At 48.3% G+C, this 24,831-nt stretch overlaps 1 protein-coding gene across 1 annotated transcript in view; it reads right to left on the minus strand.

Annotated features, from left to right (window-relative positions):
• The window catches only part of Npc1 (NPC intracellular cholesterol transporter 1), a 51,996-nt gene that overhangs the window by 952 nt on the left and 26,213 nt on the right, over positions 1-24,831 (minus strand). The window contains 16 exon segments of the mRNA XM_028876685.2: positions 615-777; positions 2,458-2,571; positions 3,854-4,085; positions 4,926-5,126; positions 9,315-9,444; positions 9,943-10,058; positions 10,509-10,699; positions 11,078-11,167; positions 11,695-11,835; positions 11,918-12,045; positions 13,204-13,318; positions 14,153-14,335; positions 14,757-14,946; positions 17,293-17,395; positions 21,019-21,119; positions 24,265-24,491. Coding sequence (XP_028732518.1) covers positions 615-777; positions 2,458-2,571; positions 3,854-4,085; positions 4,926-5,126; positions 9,315-9,444; positions 9,943-10,058; positions 10,509-10,699; positions 11,078-11,167; positions 11,695-11,835; positions 11,918-12,045; positions 13,204-13,318; positions 14,153-14,335; positions 14,757-14,946; positions 17,293-17,395; positions 21,019-21,119; positions 24,265-24,491 — 2,425 coding nt within the window.

Consider the following 24,831-nt stretch of genomic DNA (forward strand, 5'->3'; position numbering starts at 1 on the left):
GTGCTCTTAACCACTGAGCCGCCTCTCCAGCCTCCAATTTTCCTATTTTAACACTTCAACTTCCTAACAAAGCTGTAAGGCAGATGAGTCCTGTTCTCTTCAACCAGGGGTCATTTCTATGAGGGGATGACCAAGAGCAGCCACAGCCTTGGCTCTGGACAGCCACCACAGGGAAAACAAAGGGGCCTCTGTACCGCTGGCAGGGCTGACTGTCTCCTCGTTCATCTCAGGGCAGCAGCCACCAGCCCAAGCCTGCTGACCTCCAGGAGCTCCCTTTAGGCTTCTGTTGAAGCCTCCAGAAATAAACAGCAGTGAATGCCTAGTGAAAGAATCTGGCTAACCATAAAGTCCCGGGGAGGTTTTACTCTTTCCCTTTATAACTTTGTATGAAGTATGAATTATCAGTACAAATTCAAATACCACACAGGAACATTCAAGATGAACAATTTTGAGTCGGGGGCTTTCCCCCTAGGCTGGTCTCAAACTTGCTGTAGATGACCTTGAACTCTGGATCCTGAGCGCTGGGACTGGGCTTCTGACACCATGCTCAGCTAATACAATTTTCTTTTAGCAGTATTTTTTCTCCCAATGCTGTGAAAAGTAAGTGCACTTACCTATGTAGCTGAGTAAGACAGGAAGAAATATTAATCCGTGAGTGGCTCCAAGTAAGACCATGGCTAAGTACATCCTGAAGTAAAATATCTCGAAAATTTGAGATTTGGCAAAGGCCAACACTACAATTCCTCCAAATTTTGTAAGCGTGATTCCACTGAATACCTGAAGAGGTAGAAATGACCTGTTAGCACGCTCACACAAACCTGCCCGAGCAGCGGTGTCCAGAGGGTGTGGGGCAGCTGCAGAACTGCCGAGACACCGCTCTCTACCTAGAAGGTTTGCACGAGTTATCTGAGGACGTGTGAGTGCAGATGTGGGGCGGAGGTTTGCACGAGTTATCTGAGGACGTGTGAGTGCAGATGTGGAGCCGGAGGTTTGCACGAGTTATCTGAGGACGTGTGAGTGCAGATGTGGGGCCAGAGGTTTACACGAGTTATCTGAGGACGTGTGAGTGCAGATGTGGAGCCGGAGGTTTGCACGAGTTATCTGAGGATGTGTGAGTGCAGATGTGGGTCCAGAGGTTTGCACGAGTTATCTGAGGATGTGTGAGTGCAGATGTGGGGGCCAGAGGTTTGCACGAGTTATCTGAGGACGTGTGAGTGCAGATGTGGGGCCGGAGGTTTACACGAGTTATCTGAGGACGTGTGAGTGCAGATGTGGAGCCGGAGGTTTGCACGAGTTATCTGAGGACGTGTGAGTGCAGATGTGGGGCCAGGGGTTTGCACGAGTTATCTGAGGACGTGTGAGTGCAGATGTGGGGCCAGGGGTTTGCACGAGTTATCTGAGGACGTGTGAGTGCAGATGTGGGGCGGAGGCTGACTCTGGGTGTCTTCCTCAGTGGCTCCCTGCCTTATGTGCTGAGACAATCTCTGAAACTGGAGCTCAGACAGCTGGACTGGCTGGCCAGTGAACTGCAGGAATCCACCCCTCCGTCTATCAGGGCTGGTGTGACAGGTGTGTACCACTGCGCCCACCCCCTTATGTGGGTGCTGGGGTTCAAACTCAGGTCCTCATGCTTGTGTGGCAAAGAGCTCACTGGCTGAGCCTTCTCAGCCCTGGATAAAATCTTAGAAAAGGTCAGAAGGTAGCTGCCATATGTTTTCCTGGAAAACTGTCTTCTACCTTCAACTATAGTGGCCTTGGTTTTTTGGTTCAAATCACGCAGTATCCGAACCAAGACACATTCTTTACGGAAACTAAATGTAAAAAGATTACGGTGTGGGGGGTGGGCAAGCAGCATGCATGGGAGCTCAGAGGACAGCTTTGTGACAGAGTCATTTCTCACTCTCCATTTTTGACGTGGGTTTTGGAGATCCAAACCAGGCTTGCAGAACAAGCTCCTTTGACCTGCTGAGCTCTCTTACTGGCCTGGGAAATACTTTAAGTATCTGACGTCACAAAGCAAATGCTTAAGTTTTCAATCTACTACTGTTTTCCACAGCGGCCAAGTGACTGATGGGGAGCACAGGGATAAGGAGCTGCATCCAAGACCTCCAGGTATCAACTACAGAGCTCAGTGGACGCAGCGACTTAGGAAATCCTCGCCGTCACCACACAGTGCTGGCGTCCAGCTCTCTTAGGTCTAGATTTCCTCAGTGTCCTGTTTAAGCCATCCAGCTGCTTATAAGAGACCACACAAGGACAATTCTGAGGAGCTACAGGTCTGTTCAAGATGTAGCTAGCTATTTAGTGAACTGAAATTTTGTCATTGCTGGAGCTGCCGTTTAAGGAATGGATCCAAATTCTGCTTTACCTACTCAATTTGTGTGTCTCTGAGAGGCAGCCAGTCTCTGAGAGGCACCCTGTTGTAGGCCCCACCTCTCCTGGGGCCTAGATACTCACAGAACTACCCATGTGGGCCAGCGCCTCTTCCGCTCGGCTCACTCGGCTCCCTTTGGTACTCATCGTGAATGCTCTTGTTATATGGCTGCAGAACTCCACAGAAATGCCACAGCTCTGAAATAAAGCATTCCTGTGAGAACAGATCTTTTTCAGCTGAAAATTCCCCCAACCACAGCAGGAAACTCTGAAGTTCTCTGGGCACTACCCAGAGCTCCACTTAACTGCAGCATCTTGGCTTCGATGGACTTCTCTGGAAACTTTCCAGGGTTACCTATTCTTGCCACTGTGCCAGCACACTTCTTCCTTTGCGTTACCACTCTGAAGGTGTTCTCATCTGAATGTTTACCTTTCATTAACACTTTTCAAGCTCATGTCTTCAATACTTTGTTTTTGTTGTTGTTTTTCGGGACAAGGTTTCCCCATGTAATCTGGCTGTCCAGATTGCTCTGTAGACCAGGCTGGTGTTAAACTCAGATCCGCCTGCCTCTGCCTCCCGAGTGCTGGGTTAAAGGTGTGCCCACCATGCCTGGCTCCATCCTCAATACTTTCCAACTGCCTGGCAACTCTACAGGAAGCCTTACAGAATAACCTGGTAAGTGCAGCTCGGGTGTCTTGAGGTCGGTAGGCTACAGGGTTCTTGCTTTTCAGACAGAAGCTCATTTAGTTCTGACTGGCCTCAAATGTGCTGTGCTCCTAAGGGAGGACTTTGAACTCCTGACCCTCTCACTCTGCCTCCCCGGGCGGGGGCTACAGGTGTGCACTCCAGAGCTTCTGTATGCCAGGGACTGAACTCAGGATTCATCATCCTGTGCAAGCACTCTACCACACTGAGTGAGTTACCCCGGCCTTTGTTTGTCGTTTTTGAGACAGGATCTCGATTTGTTCCAGCCAATTCCAGGCTGGTCTGGAACTCACTGTGTGGTTGAGGCTGGCCTCTAACTGGCAGGAGTCCTATCTCAGCCTCTTGAACGCTGGGATTATAAGTGTGTGCCATCACACCAGGTCACATGGCTTTGTTGTCCTTTCTGAATGATGGAGACAGTGCACCCACACCAGATCATGGAACCACATTTTCACGTCTCAGCACCATGAACAACCCTACTCACTACAGTTGCAAAGAGAAGGAGAGAAGATTGCAGCCTTGAACTTGCAAGCCTCCTGCCTCAGCCACCTGAGCGCGGGGATTGCCCGGCTTCAGAAACTGTTGGTGAGCTTCCGCTCCAGATGTTCTTAGTGCTCCCTCCGTGCCAGCTGGACTCAAGCCCTCATCCCATCTCTCCCTGTGCACTAAGAACAAACGGCAGCTACAGCACTCCAGGCCCCCTGGGAACTTACATGAAACCCAAGGAGCAATTCATGCAAGGTCACAGGAAAGTCAGAGTAGAGCAGGACTCACCATCACCAAGTTGACCAAGGAAACAGCATTCAGACTGATGCCCCACAGCCACATAACACCGAACATGTTGACCAGGATCATGGCTATGGTGATACACATGATGACTGCAGACCACAGCTCACAGCCCAGAACCACCAAGGTCACCAGAAATATGGAGCCCAGAGACACACTCAGGTTAAAGATGGTGTCGTCAATAATGGTCAGGTACTGTTCATAGAAGACGTAGAACACGCTGGGGAGGAGAGTCTGGTTAGAGCTCGCATTCCTGGGGTCACCCTCTCTACCCTGCCACCCTGCAAAGTGAGGAGACTGCTGAAAGGTAACAGACACCCCGGGAAACCACCTGGATGGGCACGATGCACCTAGAGCCACCCCACTATCTTTGATGGCCACTGACATCCAAAGAACGACCGGAAACTAACTGCAAACGGGTGTTTACATACAGTTTTCACTTACAAGACTAATTCCCTGCTGCCTCATAAACACTTCCAAAGAATTCCACTGGTTGTTAGGAAAAGAAACAAATGACCCAGTCTGCTCTGGGAGCCACCCTGGGCTGTGGCACTGTTAGCCAGCTCGGGCTGAGAATTAGGACCCGCACTCCCAACAGCCACACCAAGAGGCTGCCCCCAGAGAGGCTGCCATTCTTCAACTGAGATCACGCCGACTGTCTGAGAAAAGCAATCGTTTGTTTGCTCCACCTTCCTTATTTTTCGAGGAAAAAGCAGCAGCAGCAGCAACTAGAAAACAAAAACTCTAACCCCAGCAAATGAAAAGTCTATCAAAGCACTACCCGGGGTCCTGAGCAGGCAGAGGTCCCTGCCAGCTGCTGACTGGCATGTCCCTTGTGTCCCTGCTCTGTGGTACTTCATGTGTCTCCTGGGCTGGGGCAGCACACTAAATCCGGTGCCCGTGGTCCCCAGAGCATAGCAGATCTCCAGCTCTTGGCCTTGCTCACCTCAAATGCCCCACATACACCACTCCTGGCTAAGGGTAAAGCAGGTGTCAGAATGAGAGCTAGGGATCTGCAACCCACCCCCACCTCACCCCCAAATAACCCTCCGTGCTTTACCTGTACGGGAACACGCGGTAGTTACTCCCCTTAGATCTCATGGTTTCTGTGATGTTACTGGCTACAAGCTGGGCTTTTCTCATGGCATCAATATAGTCAGCAGAGGTCTTAAGTACAGTGTGGTAGGTCATGAAGTAAGTGGCCCCCACGTAAGTGTCATCTCCGATGATGTTAACAGCCGAGCCGTAAGCAGCATGTCCCCTGGGGAGAGCCAGGCGTGTCAGAAAGGCTATGGTTGAGTAGACGGTAGGACACGAGCACTCAGGGTGACCTCCCTCGGAGGTCAGATGGATGAGGAGGCTTTGTCTTATTCATTATCTTACTGCTGCGGTCTGTGTGGTGCAGAGCTGCTACTGTTTCTCCATCCGGTTCCTTCAAAACCAAACATCATGCAGAGCTGACCTGGCACCGCTCTCACAGGGGAAAAGGGGCAAGGACCTGGACTCGAACCCACCCCTCACCTCAGCCCCAACAACCCCTCTGTGAATGGGCATACCAGCACATGCCCACGGGCTGGGAGTGTGAAATGGGTCAAGGCCAGTGAGGGTTTGGCATGACACTACACGGGAGTACTACTTTGGCTATTACTTTCTAACTGAATTGCAAAGAACTCCCATGCTCTGGAAGAAAATTCCAGAATAACCTCGATAATCACGAGCAAAGCAAGTTCTAAGATCTACTCTTCTCTTATTTTTAGAGGTAGTCTTCACCAGAACTAGCAGAAATCTCAAAACAGACATGACACACACAGGTAAGAAGACTGCTCAAATGTGATTCTTATAAAAATCAAGCACATCACGTGAGTCGCACCACACACATGTGGTAGTCAGCTTTCACCTACAAAAGCTTCCCAATCAATCCTCTTATCTTTACTTTTTCTGGACCAGACAAGGGCCCACATGTTCCTGTCCATGTGGGCAATGGGCAGTGTGGTGGTTTGAATGTAACTGGCCCCTGTAAGCTCACAGGGAGTGGCACTATTAGGAGGTGTGGTTTGTTGGGGGAAGTGTGTCACTGTGGAGGTGGGTTTTGAAGTCTCCTATGCTTAAGATACTGCCCAGTGTCTGAGTTCTCTTCCTGCTGCCTGCAGATCAAAGATGTAGAACTCTCAGCTCCTTCTCCAGCACCATGTCTGTCCGCATGCCACCATGTACTACCATGATGATGATGGACTAAACCTCTGAAACTGTAAGCCGGCCCAATGAAATGTTTTCCTTTATAAGAGTTGCCACCGTCATGGTGTCTCTTCACAGCAATAGGCTCCCAAAGTAAAAACAGAAGTAGGTACCAGGGACTGGAGTGTTGCTGTGATAGGCCTGACCATGCTCTTCTTTGGAGGAATTTAGACTTTGGGACAGGAAATCAGTGGAATATTTAAAGCAATGCTTAATGGGCCATATTAGTAGGAGCATGGAAGACAGTGGTACTGAGGGTGATTTGAACTGCGGGGGCCTGGCTCAAGAGGTTTCAGAGGAGAAGAATATTAATATGTGGCCTAGAGATTGTTCTTGTGATATTTTGGTGAAGAATGTAGTTGCCTTTTGCCCTTGCCTGAAAAGTCTGCCTGAGCCTAAAGTGAAGAGTTTGGATTGGCAGAGGAAATCTCAGAACAACCTAGTAACCTCTGTTGTGTTGTTACTAGTGTTAACTCTAAAGAGAATTTATAATGAAAAGGAGCAAGCTGAGCAAGGAAAAATACAAAATGTACAATTTGAAGAGAAAAAGGCCACCATAAGTGTAATGATGCTAAGCCAAGGAGATAAACAGATAAAGAAATGGAATAAAGGGAGTAGTGACCTCAGGGCAAGATCCCACCCAGCTAAGCTTCCAACTTGTGAAAAGGGACTAAAGAAAAAGTTTTAGAGCCTGGTGTGGTGATGCACATCTTTAATCCCAGCACTCAGGAGGCAGAGGCAAGCGGGTCTCTAAGTTTGAGGCCAGCCTATTCTACCGATCAAGTTCCAGGTCAGCTAAGCTTAGGCAGTGAAGGAAACCATGGAAAACAGAAAGCTGGTGAAGATGTAATTGAACAAGGGGAACATGTCCCAGCCCCAGCAAGCAGCAGAACATGGCAGCTTTGGCCACATGGTTCTGGCTTTAGAGTCAAGGATGGAAGAAATGGGTTATGGAATCTTCCTCCATGACCAAGGAAGGCCACTGAGGCCACATGTGTGTCAGGGGTGTCCCTGAACGGAGACCTACAGAGGCCACTGTGTGAAGCTGTGAAGGTAAAGCATGGATTGCCTTGGAGACCCCAAGATGCTGTAGATGCCAGAGCTGTGGGGTAACTGCCAAGGAAAGCTGCTAACAGGGGTGGAACCAGCCCAAGGGAAAGAAGTGTGCTGCAGTCAACAAAGCTAAAAGGAATTGGAGATCTGGAAAGCATTTTGACATCACATGGAGATGCAGAGTTTGGAGTTTACTGTGGGATGTCGTTCTGTATGCTGTGGATATGTGTTGATTCTGCAGGACACAGAGAAAAGCGACTTAGAGACTCTAGGCCTATAAGCTGAAGATGGATGCCCCAACATTGCAGAGGAACTTTGGGTGACTGTCTAGCTGTCTCTGTCATTATAGATTTTTGGAAGTTGCTTACAATGTACTTCCTGTTTACTTAGGTACTAGTATATCCTTCTGGGTCTTGAATGTAGTTGAAGACTAGATAGTTATAATTATAATTTTCCTTACTCATAATAAAAGATAAATTAGATATGAAACTTTAGGCTCACAAATATAGGATAGATAGAATATTTTCTTTAATTTTGCCAAATACAAACAGACTAGATATTGTAACTGTAATTCTTGCTTGATAACTGTTTTGTTATATGTAATTTTACTATGTTAAAGTTAAAACTTTTCTTTTTGATTAGACAGAAAAGGGGAGTTACTGTAGGATGTCATTCCGTATGCTGTGAATGTGTGTTGCTCTCATTGGTTGATAAATAAAATGCTGATTGGCCAGTAGCCAGGCAGGAAGTATAGGCAGGGCAAGCAGACAAGGAGAATTCTGGGAAGAGGAAGGCTGAGTCAGGAGTTGCCAGCCAGACACAGAGGAGGCAAGATGACAAGGCAGAACTGAGAAAAGGTACCAAGCCACGTGGCTAAACATAGATAAGAATTATGGGTTAATTTAAGTGTAAGAGCTGGTCAGTAATAAGCCTGAGCTGATGGCCAAGCAGTTATAATTAATATAAGCCTCTGTGTGCTTACTTGGAGGATGAGAGTGGGAGAGATTTGTCCTGACCACTGGCCAGCTGGAACACAGGAAAACTTCTGACTATAGGAGTTTGCCCAGCTGGTTTTTGGTCTTTGGTCTAGTATTTCCTCAATATGCTCCATTTCCTATGTTTTGGAATGGTAATGTATATCCTGTGTCATAATATGTTGGAAGTATGTGATCTGATTTTTCATTTTGATTTTACAGGGGGTTAGAGTTAAGAGATTGCATAAATCTCAGAAGAGACTTGGAACTTTAGGCTTTTAAACACATTTGAAACTATTATAAATTATGGGAACTTTTTGAAGTTGGACTAAATAAATTTTGCATTATGATATTGTTACAAGTCTATGGGAACCCAGGAGTGGAATGTGGTGGTTAGAATGTAATTAGCCCCCATAAGCATGTAAAGGGTGGCACTATTAGGAGGTGTGGCCTTGTTGGAGGAAGTTTGTCACTATAGGGAGCAGGCTTTAAGGTCTTCTGTGTTCAAGCCATGCCCAATGTGGATACAATCTCATTCTGCTGCCTGTGGATCAAGATATAGAACTCTCAGCTCCTTCTCCAGCACTATGTCTGCTTGCACACTGCCATGCCCACCAAGGTGATAATGGACCGAACCTCTGAAACTGTAAGCCAGCCCCAATTAAATGTTTTCCTTTATACGAGTTGCTGTGGTCATGGTGTCTCTTCACAGCAATAGGAACCTAACTAAGACAGGTGGTCTGGCTGGCTGAGGATTCAGACAGCTCATACTTTCACATGGCTGGGGTAGCAGGGATTAGAAGAACCTAAACCTTAAACTGTGGCAACATTACCAAAGCGGAGATGCTGTTCCTTCAGCCCACTGGCACAATGGGACTGCCATGGGCCTCTCACTCTCCAGTGTGTCCACCCTGGCCTCTGCTCCTTCGTGATATGCACAGGAATCTGCCTCCATCCACATACCCAGCCAGGGTCAGGACAGGAACCACAGCATGGAAAATGAGTGCCCAGTGAGGATTAAATCTGCGAAAACTGATGAGTTTTCTTTAAACGGGGTCTCCGCTTTTACAGGACTGAGACAGGGTAGAGAGAGGCCCTTCCCACAAGCCTGTTCATCCAGACTCTGTCTCCTATTTCAAGTTAAAGCTATGGTGGATGCTTATCTGACAGGGCTCTGCAGCACTTACCCTTTGCCACACTTGGGGTTGGGGTTATCGGAAAGGAACATGGGCAGGAATTTCATGAACTCTTTCCCTTGAGGCCTCTGTTTGCCCTCTGGAGTCAGAGGTCTGCAGCGGACACAGGTTGGGTCAATCACTGGCAACAGAGGAGAGCCAATCATTAGAAAAATGAGCCTCAAGATTTAAACAAAAACAACAGTAACAACAAACACTTAGGATGAGGTACAATGCTTTCCTGCACCCTTCCCTCCTTCAGATGCTTCAGCTCCGTGTGATTTCACAGTGCAATAAACACCAGACCATCATTTCATCAAACCATCCAGCAAACCCTCCTGAAGGAGGCGCCCTGTTCCGAGGAACACCAAACAGCATAGGACTGTCAGCTTTCATGGAGAAAATTAACATGATCTGCACAAGATGCGAGGCCTGATGGGGACCCAGGTGTCCTGGATCTGCAGTCCTGAGCCAGGGCATGTGCATGCATGGCTCAGGAGAAGGATACCGACAAAGGGAAGGAGATGCGGCCCCAACACGGACAACAGGCACAAACTAAGGCAAAGTGAAATGGTTAAGGGATGCTACCATTTTTCTGAAATAAAAAAAAGGAAAGCTCTAGAAAAGGAGATCAAAGTACCAGAGGCGTTGCAAAACTGGTGAGTGGCATTGTAGAGTCTGCAGCAGGAGGACTGTGGCGTGATCCAGTCAAAGTAATCGTCAATCCAGGACGAGGGGGCAAAGCCTATGCGGGTGCTGAGAAAGGAGAAATCGACTGACTTGGGGGACTCCCTGGAGACTTCAGTCCTTCTCTCCCCTGTGGCACTGCTGCACTGGCGTGACTGGACACAAACCTTCAAGACGATGCGTGGCCAACGCGCCTGCTCTGTGCACAGGAAACCTGGTCTAACAGACTTTTTGAAATACAACAACAAAAAGCAACTTTACCAAAAAATCTGTTTTTAGTGAGAAATTTCAGGCCTGAGTTGATTCTGGCCAGAGTTCCTCCTTTGGCCTGTTTGTGCTAAAAGACCAAAGCTGGACACGGTGATGCACATCTGGTCTGCAGCCCTAACTCCCAGGAGCCTGAGACGGGACAAGCTCCGAGTTCAAGACTGGCCTGGGCTACACAGGGAGACCCTATCTCAAAATAAACACATCAAAGAGAAAAAGAAGTACAAAGGACCAGGCAGTCCTGATACTGACTAGGCGTCCAGCTCGGCTGCGTTAAATATCTGCTGTACCAGGGAGTCATTGTCACAGCCCATGCCGCCGCAGACCATGTTCTGCCCTCTGTGGGTAGTGTAGTTATGACCTTCCTCCAGGACAAAGTACACAGGCGGACCCGAGTGCAGGTACTGCCCGAGTGATTTGAAATAATCGATCACGTAGGAATCCTGAAAGAAGACCAAAGAAGAGAAGAGTACGTTTGGAGGGAACAAAAGGAGATGGAGACTACTAAGATAAAAGAGGGACCACGAGCCGCCAACCTAGACTCATGGTTCTCGTCCCCAGGTCCCAGTGTGCACTGCTGCTAAGCCCCAACCAGAGGGGACCTCATGAGGTGACCTCAGGAGACTGGCTGCTCCATCCCTAAGGCTGTGCCATGAAGAACGGTGTGAGTGCATAGGGCCAGTGGCCCGCTCCAGCAGAGCCCTGGAGTTCACTGTCGCCCCTTACATGATCTGCATGCAGAAGCAAGCATTAGCACCCACACACATGCTCTGAAAACGACACATTATCAGCTAAAAGTTAAAGAAAAGAAAGCGCCTTACATTTGGCATTGAGAGAGACTGATCCAATCCAATTTCTACTTTGTTCACGACTGCAATGCTGAATGACAGAACACCCACAAACACAGCTACCTGGAAGGAAAAGCAAATGGCAAGACACCAGTTGCTAATGTAACAAAAAACTGAAGAACAGAAATAAAACCTCACAGACAAAAGACATGGTACTATTTTCTTTTTGGTGGCATTAGAGGTTGAACCCCATGCCTTGCATAAGGCTGGGCAAGCACTCTACCACTGAACTGCATTCCCAGTCCAAAGCCAGACTTTGCTAGAATAAGATAGAAAATCCAAGGACAGCCCAGCGGTGGTGGCGCACACCTTTAATCCCAGCACTCGGGAGACAGAGGCAGGCAGATCTCTGTGAGTTCGAGGCCAGCCTGGGCTACAGAGAAAGCTCCAGGACACAGAGAAATCCCATCTCAAAAAACAAAAGCAAACAAACAAACAAGCCGCAGAGAGGACCTCGCTACCGTACTGCTTGCTGCCTCTGTACTTTGGCAGTGTGTTAACAGTGATTGGAATCGCCATCCCAAGCCTCAGCAGGCGTGCGGCACAGCTGTGGAGAGAGGGAGACAGAGAAGCCACAGAAAAGTCCGCACCACAACTGGTCGCAGCCAGTCCTTCATCAGAAGGGGGGCAAAGGAGTTCTTGAAGAAGCGGAACAGGAAGCTCTCGGAGGCCTGGATGCCTCTTCCGTCGTCAGCACCTCTGACACAGCACAGGATGTCTAGCCGGTTTTTCTGAGGGTACAGAGAGGACGAGGATGTGGAAAGACCCTTGACATGACCCAGACTTTAGACTCACACAGATCCTGGATCTTACCTCTTGCCTCTTAATATCTAAGCCCAAGAGGCTCACAAAGCAGGTAATCTGAAGGAGGAAGTCGATGAGGACCGCCATGCCCGCAAACAGAGAGAAGGTGTGGACGGCCGGCATCGAGGACAGCGCCCCTGCAGGGAGAGGAAGGCAGTCACACCACTCAGAGGACTGCGGCTCTCGGGACCGTGCTGCTGTGCACATATGACCCACACGATACCCATCATTTTAGGATCAAAACTTTTTAATAGGTCGTCAGTGTTTAATAGTGGAATAAGGTTTAAACAAAAATCTAGATTCGCCATATCCTTTAGCGATTAAAAAAAAATCAAACTTTGTGATGTTGGGCTGGCCACATGATCCTACAAACAAACGCTGGCATCTGCCTCTTTAGATGGACGTGTGCCGTCCTGAGGGTGCCAAAGCAAACGGTCAAGTCTGCTGAGGTCGGGCCGATGCTGGGCTCCGTCTCCGCTGCCACCATGGGCACACACGCCTGCCCTGCTTTCCTTAGAAGAAAAGTGAAATGCTCGTTCCCTGCGGCCCCTGTGCCTGTCAGGGGCACAGTCAAGACCACAGGCTTCCAAGATTCTCTCTGTAGAAATGCAGAGCGGCGAGGAGCCAGCATGAAAGCTAACTCGCCTGCAAAGGCCCGTGTGAGAGCTGGCGGTCACGTGGGCACTGCGGCCTGTGGCCTCAGACAAGGAGAGACTGTCTCCTCAGCACAGACTTGCAGCCTCGTCCAGTCTCTACAGGGACTGAGTCAGTGTCTCTGTCGACACTTTGGAGACGGGCGGGGTCGGCAGCATCACTACTCAGTGATGGCTCTGCACCGAGGACTCCCCGAGGAACCGGCTCATTCTGGCTCCTGTACTGAGGCACCTCAAGCAGCTCCGCTCAGTAACGAGCCTGTTGCCCGGGGAGCTTGTGTTCAGGGAGGAAGCGCGTCTGGAAACAAAGGCAGAACCTCCTGTACGCCAATGTGCGTGGCACTGCCAAGGTCCCCGAGGCCACACAGGGATGCCATCTTCCAATCCTAACACGTGCTACAGGCACAAGAAGCGGAGGAGGCAGAAGAGCCCGAGTCTCTGTCATCTTGAATCCCAGCATCACTACTCTCCTGGGACACACAGCAGAGAGAGCACTTGAGAGCTGACTCCCGAGACACTGCCGATCCCCAGACATTGCGGTCCAGCAGGCGGCACTCCAATACGAAACAGCTCACAAACGGGAGCAGCACAGGGCCATGGTCAGATACCCAGCAAGCTAGAGCACAACCCACAGACAATTACCAAAGAAGAACGCCGAGGTCTCAGAAAAGGACGACAGGAACATTGTAGGGGCCACTTCCCCAAGGATCCTGCCCAGCTGCTGATCCAGGGTCTCCTCCTGAAGACGTTCATCTCTCTTGAAGCAAAGAAAAATGCACTATTACAATTTCTCTGCAATGGAAACGCCATCTCGCTCCTGTCTAGTGTTAACTCGGGGTAATGGGGGGGATGGCTGGATGAGCAGCTGCAGCAGCTAGGCCGGTGAACTGCCCAGCCACTCCGCCTGGTGAACTGGAGATCACCAACCCGGGCTCAGGCCATCAGACAACCACTGGCATGTGGGTTGCAGGAGGGTGGATGCCGCTGAGTCTCCACTCAGACGATGACAGACCCCAGGCAAACGAGACCGCGTTCTACAACGGCAGACTGTGTGGCCCCTGTGCCGTCCGCGGTGCCTCAGGACACCGCAAATCTGCTATGTGTCTGGAATCAGTTCAACATCACTCATACTTGAAATGATTTCCTTGGTGTCAGTTCTTATAAACACATGTGAAAATGGCATGTAATACCAAATTCTTATTTTCTATCTGTTCCACACATCAAAGAACGGGCTGAAATTCTTGGTCCCACGATATGCATGACAAATCAGAGACACCAAGGAGCTGCTGAGGAAAAGGATGTGAAGCTGTCTGTATTGTTACAGGCAGTGGGGCGGTGTGTGTGTGTGTGTGTGTGTGTGTGTGTGTGTGTGTGTGTGTGTGTGGTGTGTGTGTGTGTGTGTGTGGTGTGTGTGTGGTGTGTGTGTGTGTGTGGTGTGTGGTGGTGTGTGTGTGTGTGTGTGTGTGTGTGTGTGGTGTGTGTGTGTGTGTGTGTGTGTGTGTGTGTGTGTGTGTGGTGTGTACTTGCTGGGCAGGCATTCACAAACACCAGAGCCTGGAAGTCTGAGCTCCCTGAGGCAACGAAGACTTACCTGGTAGGTCTGCACCAGAATGAAGATGTTGTCCACTCCGACAGCCAGCACCAAGAATGGGATGACTTCGATGACAATGAGGGTCAGTGGCATCCCCATGTAGCTGAAGATGCCCAGGGAGCAGGCCACTGAGCTCAGCACTATCAGGATCCCCGCGATGCCCAGCGAGATTTTAGAGTCCACCTGATATCAGGCAAAGGCAGAGGTCATCAGAGAGCTCTTTGTCCTGCCTGTTACAGGGTCTGTCCAAAACAGGAGTTAAACGTGCAGTCCACAGTGCGAGAGGACACAGAAAGACTTCCAGGTTTCTCCCTAACAACAAAGTTCATGCGCTCACAGGCAATGGCATGGGCAAACAGGAAAAAACAAAACAAAACAAAAACGCAGTTTGCGTGAAGTAAACCTGAGGTTTACAGTGAAGATCCCAGATGCAGAAGACAGAAAGCCCTGTGAGCGCGATGTTCACTGAGACCCCACACACACGAGGCAGCTTGGGAAGTGAATTAGTAAGGAGAGGAAACGTGGCACCCACGGTTCGTACTGTCATTTCTAGCACAGCTATTCACGGCCTCTAACACCCTCCCCACGTGCCCCTCACACGTACCAGAAGCCTGCTGCAGCTCTGGATGTGTCCCAAGGCCAGGGAGATGTACAGAAACATGATGGCGTAGCTGATGGCAATGGTGAACACGTCACTCTTACTTTCCCGATTGAGCTCGTCTTCAATGCTTCGCTCAGCGATGAAAGAGATGGACAGATTGGGATTCCTGTAGTTTTCCACAAACCTAATAAACCTAAAGAGCAAACAAGTTTTTACATTTTTAATTAAAAACTACACAATAGTTGAGTAAGAGCAGTCTCAACATTCATGACAAACGCCATCCTGCTTAACTCTGCCCAGGAGCCTGGGGAGATGCCCTGAGACTGTGAGCAAATTCCAGCTGCTGACCGGTCTGCCTTTTGTGGTGATGTGGAGCCCCAAACACAAGACCCCGGGCATCCTAAGGTCAGCGCTCCACCCCTAACTGTAACCCCAGTCCTGAAATTCTACTGTTCTACTGTACTGTTCAGAAGATGTTTAAAATTGGCTCACGGTTTTGCTGTATTTTGTTTGTTTGTTTGTTTGTTTTGGTTTGGTTTGGTTTTCAGAGACACCTCTCATTATAAGCCCAAGCTGGTCTAGGATTTCTGAGTTCAGTGATCCCTTTGCCTCAGCCTGAGTACTGGGGTCACTGGCATCACCACCATGGCAGGCTTAATGAATACACACTCACAGAGCAAAGTTTTAAAGGCAGATATATAAGTTCAACACCACCGCAGATCCCATCTGATTTCTTATTATGATGACTATCGGACATCACAAGCGGTTTCTAAAGTTCACATGCAATTGCAAGGCCAAGCAGCCATAACAGACTGAGATGCACAAAGAAGGACTCCCATTTTCTAATTCCAAACTTAGCACAGCGATCAACAAAGTGTGACACTGGCATAGTACAGACAGACAGACAAAACCATGACAGCAAGACCTACGGACATACTGTGTCTGATGAGGATGCCATGACCACTCCACCGTGGAGAGAAAATGGTTAAAGACAATTAGATGACTAGCTATATGCAAAGAGTGAAGCTGATCCTTACCTCATGCCATACACAAGAATTAATGGGCTGGGAGTGGGGGTGTAGGGCTGTCAAGGGCTAGCCTGAGCTCTATAGCAAAACCTGGTCTCAAACCAAGGGCTGTGTATGTAGCTCCATGGCAAAACATTTGCCTAGGATAGAGGCCTTGGTGTGAAAGATTCAAATGGATCAAGCAGAGGAGTTAACATTATAAAATTCTCAGAAGAAAACACAAGAATAAATCTGTTATTGTGTTGGATCATGGATACATGAAAAGTAAGGCAATGCAAGGAAAAATCTGACCTTCAAAAGCGTAAAGCGGGAGAACCACAGAAATGGAGGAAATATCTTGAAATCACATATCTGATAAGGGACTGACTTCTACCTAGAATATATATCAGAATTTTACAACTCTAAATAATAAAAAATACAGACAATTCAATTAAAGGGGGACAAAAGGATATGGAGAAAAAGTTCATGAAAAGATGCTTGAGATTTTTAATCAAGAAAATGCAAACCACAGGGCTGGCTCCCATGGTGGAGCACCCGCTGAGCATGCGTGGAACCCTGGGTTCTACCCCTGGGTCTGCACAAAACAGGTGGTGCAAGCCTGTGATCCTAGCACTCGGGAGGCGGAGGCAAGAGGGTCAGAAGTTCAAAACCATCCTCCACTACACAGCAGGTTCAAGGCCAGTCTGGGCCACACAGGACAGTCTAAATCACAAAAAAGAAATCAGAAAACGTTGCTCAGTGCCACTCATCGGAACAGCCGGCATGAAAAGGTCAAATAAAGCATGCAAGCACAGATGGGCATCACCACACAGTGGAATCCACCAATCAGTCTTCAAACAGTTAAAGCAGGGTTACGGTAAGCCCCAGTGATTCTGTTCCTACGGAGATAAGTCTGTCTCCAAAGGAAATGAAAATAGGTCTGATAAAAGTGCATATACAAACATGCACAGAGCCATTCTTCAGAACAGTCCAAAGACTGATGCAACCCAAATGTGTGTCAATGATAAATGCACAAGTAAAATGTGGTGTGATTATACAGTGGAGCAGCTGGACAAAAACGAGCAACAAAGCATTGACAGTTCACTATATGGACAACCTTGAACACATGAGCAGGGGAAGCCAGACGTGAAAGTCCACATATATAAACCATATACAACATTTCACAGCAGTAAGGTCTATGAGGACAAAAGGCAGATTTGTGGTTGCCTAGCACTGTGGGTGAGAGGCTGAGGAGACGGGGTGGGCAGGACAGCTAAAGGGAACAGTATTTATGCTAACAGAACATTCGACTGGCTGAGGGAAGCCTTAAATGGAATACTCAAAATAAGTGGACTGTACAAAGGTGTATGAATATGTCTGTATTCTTGCACACAAATACCTGTTTAAACCGCCTGCTTCTAGGTAAATTTGTTCAAAGACTTCTTAGTATAGCTACTACCAAGTGAAAACGATCCCATAACTCAGATCTCAGGTGCACACACTGCCCACGTCCAGCCCCATGAGTGACTCACTCTTTCTCCCAGGCCTGGGCCCTCTGGAGCTTCTCTGTGTCGTTATAGTAATTGCTGACAGGGAAGGTGATCACAAGCGCCGTGGCATTATTGTAGTTCTGATCTAGAAAGCAAAAATGTGACATCAAAGAGCCGAGTACGAGCATGCGAAGTCAGAGAAACCACAGTCCACTGCTGATCTCCCACTGGAGCTCCCTCTGTGAGCAGGAGCCACAGAGCGGGCCTGAGCTAGCTCAGCTAACACATACAAACGCAAAGGTTCCGACAGTCGTCATTCAGGAAGAACCGCCTCCGTTAAAGACAAGGAAGCATCAATTCTTGGGTATTTTCCTCTTTTACACTTCTTTTTATTAATTATACATAATGCGCCTTACTTCAATATTTTTCATACATGTCTATAATGTATTTTGAACACATGATGCCCAGTGACCTCTGCTGCACTTCCCACTCCTGCTGACCCCACCTCTGCTCCTGCCGACCCCACCTCTGCTCCTGCTGACCCCACCTCTGCTTTTCTAGTCCCTCTCGTACTTTCAGATGAGGTTTCTATAGGTAGCCAGGCTAACCTGTAACTCACTCTGTAGCCCAGGCTGGCCTTGAAGTCACAGAGATCCACCTGCCTCTGCCTCCTGAGTACTGGGATCAAAGGCGTGCGCCACCATGCTGGCCAATGATGGCTGTGTGTGGACAGTGGTGGTTCTTAGTGACAGTGTGTGGACAGTGGTGGTTCTTAGTGACAGTGTGTGGACAGCGGTGGTTCTTAGTGACAGTGTGTGGACAGCGGTGGTTCTTAGTGACAGTGTGTGGACAATGGTGGTTCTTAGTGACAGTGTGTGGACAATGGTGGTTCTCAGTGACAGTGTGTGGACAGTGGTGGTTCTTAGTGACAGTGTGTGGACAGTGGTGGTTCTTATGACAGTGTGTGGACAATGGTGGTTCTTATGACAGTGTGTGGACAGTGGTGGTTCTTATGACAGTGTGTGGACAGTGGTGGTTCTTATGACAGTGTGTGCACTGTAGAAACTTCAAAGTAGGCAGAAAGATGTTTTGTTCTATTCTAGTTCTCCTCCTCAGGCTGTGGCCAGCCAGCTGCCAACAGTTTCACACACAACCACACACAAGCAGACACACGTGTATTCTCTTTCTTCTTTTCACAGAGAGTGACATCTGCTCTCCAACAGTATAAAGTTATGTATATTGGAACCTACTGCGTTACAGCTGAGAACTTTGGAGGCTGAGGAAGGTAAGCCTGTGGCTAGTCAGGGCCACCTGGTCAAGTTCTAGGCCAGCCTGAGCTACAGAGCAAGGTCCTGTCTCCAAACACAAACAAAACCCACAAAAAACCGTCTTAAGAGACTGCTCCGTTTCAGTACATAAAGACACAAAATGCTTTCTTATTCTCTTCTGCAGTGTCATATGCTCCAGCATAATGTAACCAGTGGACATCTCTCCAACTTTAAAAAATTACAAAATTCCTACAAAGGCTATCTACAAATATTTTAATACATAAAGTTCATATTTGTAGAATCAGTTTTTTCCTGTCATCTTTGAGCCAAAACTATGAGTGTATCCAATGTTTGATAAGTTCTCTCACACTTCTCTACAAAGTTCTGATCCTGTATTAAACAAAATATCGAGTCCGACCTTGGGCAGGTTTTATTTTATGTGCTGTAGACACACCAGAGCAAAAGACAGAAGAAGCCGTCCCTGCTTGGGGCCTAGACTAGTGACTAGACAACCTTGCAGGTCTTCACCACAGGGTTTTCTCAGTTCTGTGGCTTTCGCCAGTTGGTTGGGTACAAAGACTGAAGTGATCTCACTTCCCAAGCAGAAGTGAACGCGAGCATTTCCTCCATATGATTAAAGTCATTTGGGGGCTGCAGGCGAGACACACTTGCTGTGCAAACACGAAGACCGACTTTGACCCTAGCATCCCCGTAAGGTGGGAATGGTCAGTCACGCCGCCTGTTACCCAGCATTGTGTGGAGCAGGACCACTGGGCTTGCTGGCCACCACAGCAGGAGCCCCGGTGTCAAATAAAGTGTGGAGTGACAGAGGACTCCTGAGGCCCTCCTCTGGCCTCTGTGCACACAAACACACACCCTGTCCCATCCCTGCCATGTGAACCACACCCCACCACACACACACAAACACCACACACACACACACACACACACACAAACACACACACACAGAAACACCACACACACAAACACCACACACACACACACACACCACACACACACACACACACACAAACACCACACACCACACAAACACCACACACACACACTACACATACACACACACACACACAAACACACACCCACAGAAACACCACACACACAAACACCACACACACCCCACACACACTACACACCCCACACACACACTACACACCCCACACAAACACCCACCCACCCACCCACACACCACATACAAACACTACACCCCCCCCCACCCCCCACACCCCCACACCACATACCCCCACACCACACACACAAACACACACACACACACACACACACACTGGCATCTATATTGCTTCTTATAGCTTTCAACTACTTTAAACTCGACCCTCCCACCACACAGCCCTTTTTATTAATAGAGAAATGTCGTCTGTTATGAATAGTAGTATGTGTATGCGCAGTTTCTTGCCTTTTACTTTTTAAATGTTTTTTTTGAAAGGCAAGCAAACAAACTTCATTGAGAAGAAATAGCTCCCTATGGCCAGGAAGGTGCTAAAAAATGAGTTTTCCTCTTGTCTTAAAACAAACTTTATGCTCTCTTTCACACGTGACTTTAGAATTCTTATGCAGTCAAATTCAGTCTTTCCTTTTGTGGCTTTTGAGTTTTCTTTAAAAAAAAAAATCCCTCTTATGTTTTTTTTTTTTTTTTTTTTTTCAGTTTTAACAGTTTCACTTTTCACACTACCCTTCTCTGATCTCCTGGAGTTTACTCAGATGGAAGGAATAAGAAACCAGATCCAGCCGGGTGGTGGTGGTGTACGCCTTTAATCCCAGCACTTGGGAGGCAGAGGCAGGTGGATCTCTGTAAGTTTGAGGCCAGCCTGGGCTACAGAGTGAGTTCTAGGACTGTCTCAAAAAAAAAAAAAAAAAAAAAGAAAAGAAAAGAAAGAAAAAAAGAGAGAGAGAAACCAGACCCACGTTCCCCTGTGGGAAGGCCGGTTATGACATCATCCTTTTCCCACCATATAAGAAAGGGCTTTTTATGACGTGAGGCAGAACATGTCTCAGATACAGATCACAACTTCTCTCCTCCCTTGGGAGGGAAGAAAAACTACCTGGCCTCATTAGCGACTGGAGAAAGCCTGTTTGGCAGCAATCAGGCTGCAGATGTTGGGGGTGTTACCTAGCCAGGTGTATCCCAAAAGCAGTTGACCTAGGAAACAGCAGCCATGCCATGAACAACTGCTGAGTCACTGTCCTGACTGGTTTAAAAAAACAACCCACTTCTTTTCGTTTTCTTGTTTTGTTGAGACAAGATCTCACTATGTAGCCTAGGCTAGTCCCAACAAATATTTCCACCCGCTTCTACTTCCTGAATGCTGAGTTTTTTAGGTGTGTACCACCAAACCTGGCTCACTTCTTTTAAATCCCGAGTAAAATTCAACCCCAAAGCTAAAGGAGATACTTTTGAGATTCAAGAGATGGGAAATTAAGACTTCTTGATTTCCGCATTGTAAACACCCTGACAGCTTCTTACCGTCATAGCCACCCAGCACAAGCCATGGGAACACAGGTCCTCCAAATGTACCCAGGCAAGGATCATGGAGCATACTCGTGTCGTTCAGAGAGGCGGGGGCCCTGCCAGAAGTTCAGAAAAACTCAGTCAGAACCTCCAAGACACTTCAACCTAAACACCTCAATGGCGGCGTCTGCATTCCAAGACACGCAGGTTCCTTAGTCGAGTAAGACATCGGTCACCACCTCTAGGGGATCAAGCCACTGGGCACCAGCCAGGAGCAGCTACAACCCAGTGAGACCAGTGACACAGGGTGCTGTGTGAGGACAGCGGGGTAAAGCCATGAGACCCAGCTCTCTGAGGACGAAGCCTGCGAAGGAGACTAGAGACACAGAAGTCCCTTCACCTGTGCTTTGTGAGCCCACGTGGTATCACACAAAAAAATGTGGGGGTTAAAAACCGTGAAAGATTCTGAACGCTCAACAACCAAGTTATCAGAAAAACAAATGGACAGAGAATCAAGGTATTTCTGGCAATGTCTGTTCACGTCGCATTGTGTGATGTCAATGCAGCCCTGGTTCCGAACACGTGTGCTTTGCACCTCACATGCCGTCACAGCACACACCAACAAACGCAGCCTGATTCAAGACTACTGTGTGTTACAGACTGCAGACTGCCACCATGCACACACAGTTTTCTGCTCTTCTCTGGATAACAAAACCTTCCAGTATTTCCCTCCCGAATGTTCGCCGGCATGTATCAAACTGTAATACCATACACTGACTTGGACCATATTGTGTTAGAGTGGTTTCATTTTCAAAACTAATGCTTAAGTTTCATAGAATGTGTTAAAAGGCTTGTGGCTCAGGATTAAGTCAGTATTTCCAACAATTTCTAAAATTGCCCCAAACATACCTCTGCTCTTTTATATTTTTATATTTATGAGAAGAAATGCTCTGAGCACTGATCATCGTAAAATCAAAATACTGATCAACTCTGAAAGGCTTTGAAGATGGTCTCTGCTGGACAATGTCCATCCAAGATTTCATTCTCAATGTCAAAATGAGTACACCCACCTCATTAGTATGTAAATTTGCTTTCATTTTTAATGATAAGTATACCAAAGAAGTGCTTCAAAACAAATCTCATGATTTATCACCAGTAGATTTTTTTTTTTAATTTGTTTTATGTATATGAGTACTCTGTCTTCAAGCACACCAGAAAAGTGAATCAGATCCCATTACAGATGGTTATGAGCCACCATGTGGGTGCTGGGAATTGAACTCAGAGACTCTGGAAGAGCAGCCAGTGCTCTTAACCATTGAGCCATCTCTCCAGCGCCACCAGTAAATGTTTGATCTATACTCACTTTTATATACCACTATACCATAAAAATGTCTTGAGTGAAAAGGGATCATGAGTGGAATAAACTGTGCTCGTGAATGGGGCACACAGGCATGAGAGAGAAGCGGGAGGCTGGCGACTGGGGTGGTCAGCCTTGTCTTGGAGCATGTGGCACACAGCCAGGCTCCCAGGAGAGGAGGCAGGGCTGCAAAGGATGAGAATCAGGCTGTGCGGGGAAACAAGGATTCAGTGGCGCCATGCTGAGTGGTTCAGATTTTATCCCCGAGACTGCAGGATCAATCAGAGTTCTAGGAGATGCACTGCACAGCTATGTGCAAAGTGGAGGAAAGCGGGCCAGACACAGGAAGCAGGCCGGCCAGCCAGGTTTGTGCAATAGCCTGGGCAGACACTTCAGGACAGTCATACCCAAACTCAGCCGGGCACTTGGGAAGTTCTCTAATAACGTCGCCCTTCAAAGCTGCCAGGATGAGCCCTGGAGGGAGGTGGCATTTCAGGGAACAGTCCTTTACCCCCAGCCTGACCACAAAGGGAGAGGAGAGGCCACACAGAGGTTAAAATGCACAACACAACCACCACCTAAGGACAAGCTGGGGACAGGCCTGAGATCACGAAGCGTGACTACAGACCACGCCTGCATGTGGCTCACGGGAACGCCGTCACAGGCATGCAGCTCACGGGAGCGCCGTCACGGGCACGCAGCTCACGGGAGCGCCGTCACGGGCACGCAGCGCATGGGAGCGCCGTCACGGGCATGCAGCATACGGGAGCGCTGTCACGGGCAGGCTCCGAGCCTGAGCCTCCACTCTGATGAGACGTCTGTGTGCTTCTCTCCCACACTTTCATTTTTTGATTTGTGCCACAGGAAAACAGTTTTTCCTCCAAATATAGAAATGATCTAATATTGACTATTTTTTCTGTCCCACCATCTGCACAGTGAGGAATGATGGTTTGGGGCTTACGAACACGTGTATTCACGTCTCAAGCAAACAACTTGCTTCAGTGGCAGTAACACTGAGGAGTGAGCACAGCCAGCCAGCAGCTGAACAGTCACATCCAACACAGACACCGTTTAGGGTTACGAGAGTTCTCGGGCAGAGCTGCACACCCATCAGAGACCACACACCTGTCCAGCCCAGGTCAAGAGCACTCAGGGATGGCAGGCCTAACCAGGAGTCAAGTCACTCTTCCTGACAAGCTGGCTCCCTCACAGGTCACTCAACTGGATGACTAATCCCAGTTACAAAGCTGCTGACACACAGCCTCACAAAGGGAACCTCCTTGAAAGGGGCTGCATGCATTAAAACTAAGCTCAAGGACAGAGGTTCTATTTGAAGAACAAGAAAAGCACATTGGGCTCCTCGGGAGGAAGGATGAACCTGTAAGCGGCTGACGTGTGCCTGCTCTTCCCAGGTTCGTCCCCCCGAGAGAGCTCATGCTGCTCGGACACTCTCCTCCGGTATCCACAGGCCCCCTCCTTCTCTTCCCCTTTGTACAATTCTATAGTCTAAGGCACACAAAACCCAAGCCTTTTTTGCTCAGCCTTAGTGCCCTCCTCACCGCCTCACCCCTCCTGACAGGGCAGCGTCTACAGTCCTACACCACATAACTGTCTCTCTCAGCGGCAGACCTGTTGCAAGACTGTGTCCCCTGGAATTGTGTTGCTCAGCGGCATCACAGTGGTCTGAGGTTTGTATTAAATTAAGAACGATGTTTTTAGCAGAGGCCCCCATTGCAAAGCAAAATGCAAAGATTTATCTGTCTATGGTTGCTCTCCCTCCATTAGAATGCGAGCTTCTCAAGGCACATCTTGCTCTGCCTACCGGGTCTCAAGTCCTATGAAAAGAGTAAGCAACAGAAGTTCTCAAGTACCAACAGGGCACAAGAATGGCCGCTGCCACTTACCGTACACAGTATAGAAAGTGCGTGTGGTAGTCGGCATATACATAGAAGACATCGCCGACTTGGTGGTCCAGCACCGCATGGCTGTTCTGGAAGTAATTTAACACACTCAGAATGGTGCAGTTCTTGTTGTATGGAGAGAGGGGGGCCACACAGATGTCCTGGAGTGTCACGGTCTCATTGCCATAAGGTGCAGTGATACTTTCAATGGCAATCTGTAAGTCAAGAACCTGAAGGATTTTGAAAGTAAGAAAATCCAGAAACATGTCAGGCTTCCTTAGATGGTCACCAACCACACTGCCCTAAGAACTCAGACGATAAAGATGCTCTGAGCAAATACTCCGGAGGACGGGGGAAGGTTGTACCACAGCATGGTGAGGGCCAATGGCCCCTCTTAACAGAAAACGGGGATGGAGAGCTCCTGCTAGCGGTTTCTGGGAAGGAGGTATCATTACCATAACAGACCTCAACACAGGACACAAAATCATCCTTCACCCTTCTCCCAGCAAATTCTTGGTCTTCTGACATTGTCCCTTGCCAAAAATACACTACTTCCCGCTTTGACCTTTT

The sequence above is a fragment of the Peromyscus leucopus genome, chromosome 19 (genome assembly GCF_004664715.2).
Source record: "Peromyscus leucopus breed LL Stock chromosome 19, UCI_PerLeu_2.1, whole genome shotgun sequence".
Classification (NCBI taxonomy): Eukaryota; Metazoa; Chordata; class Mammalia; order Rodentia; family Cricetidae; genus Peromyscus; species Peromyscus leucopus.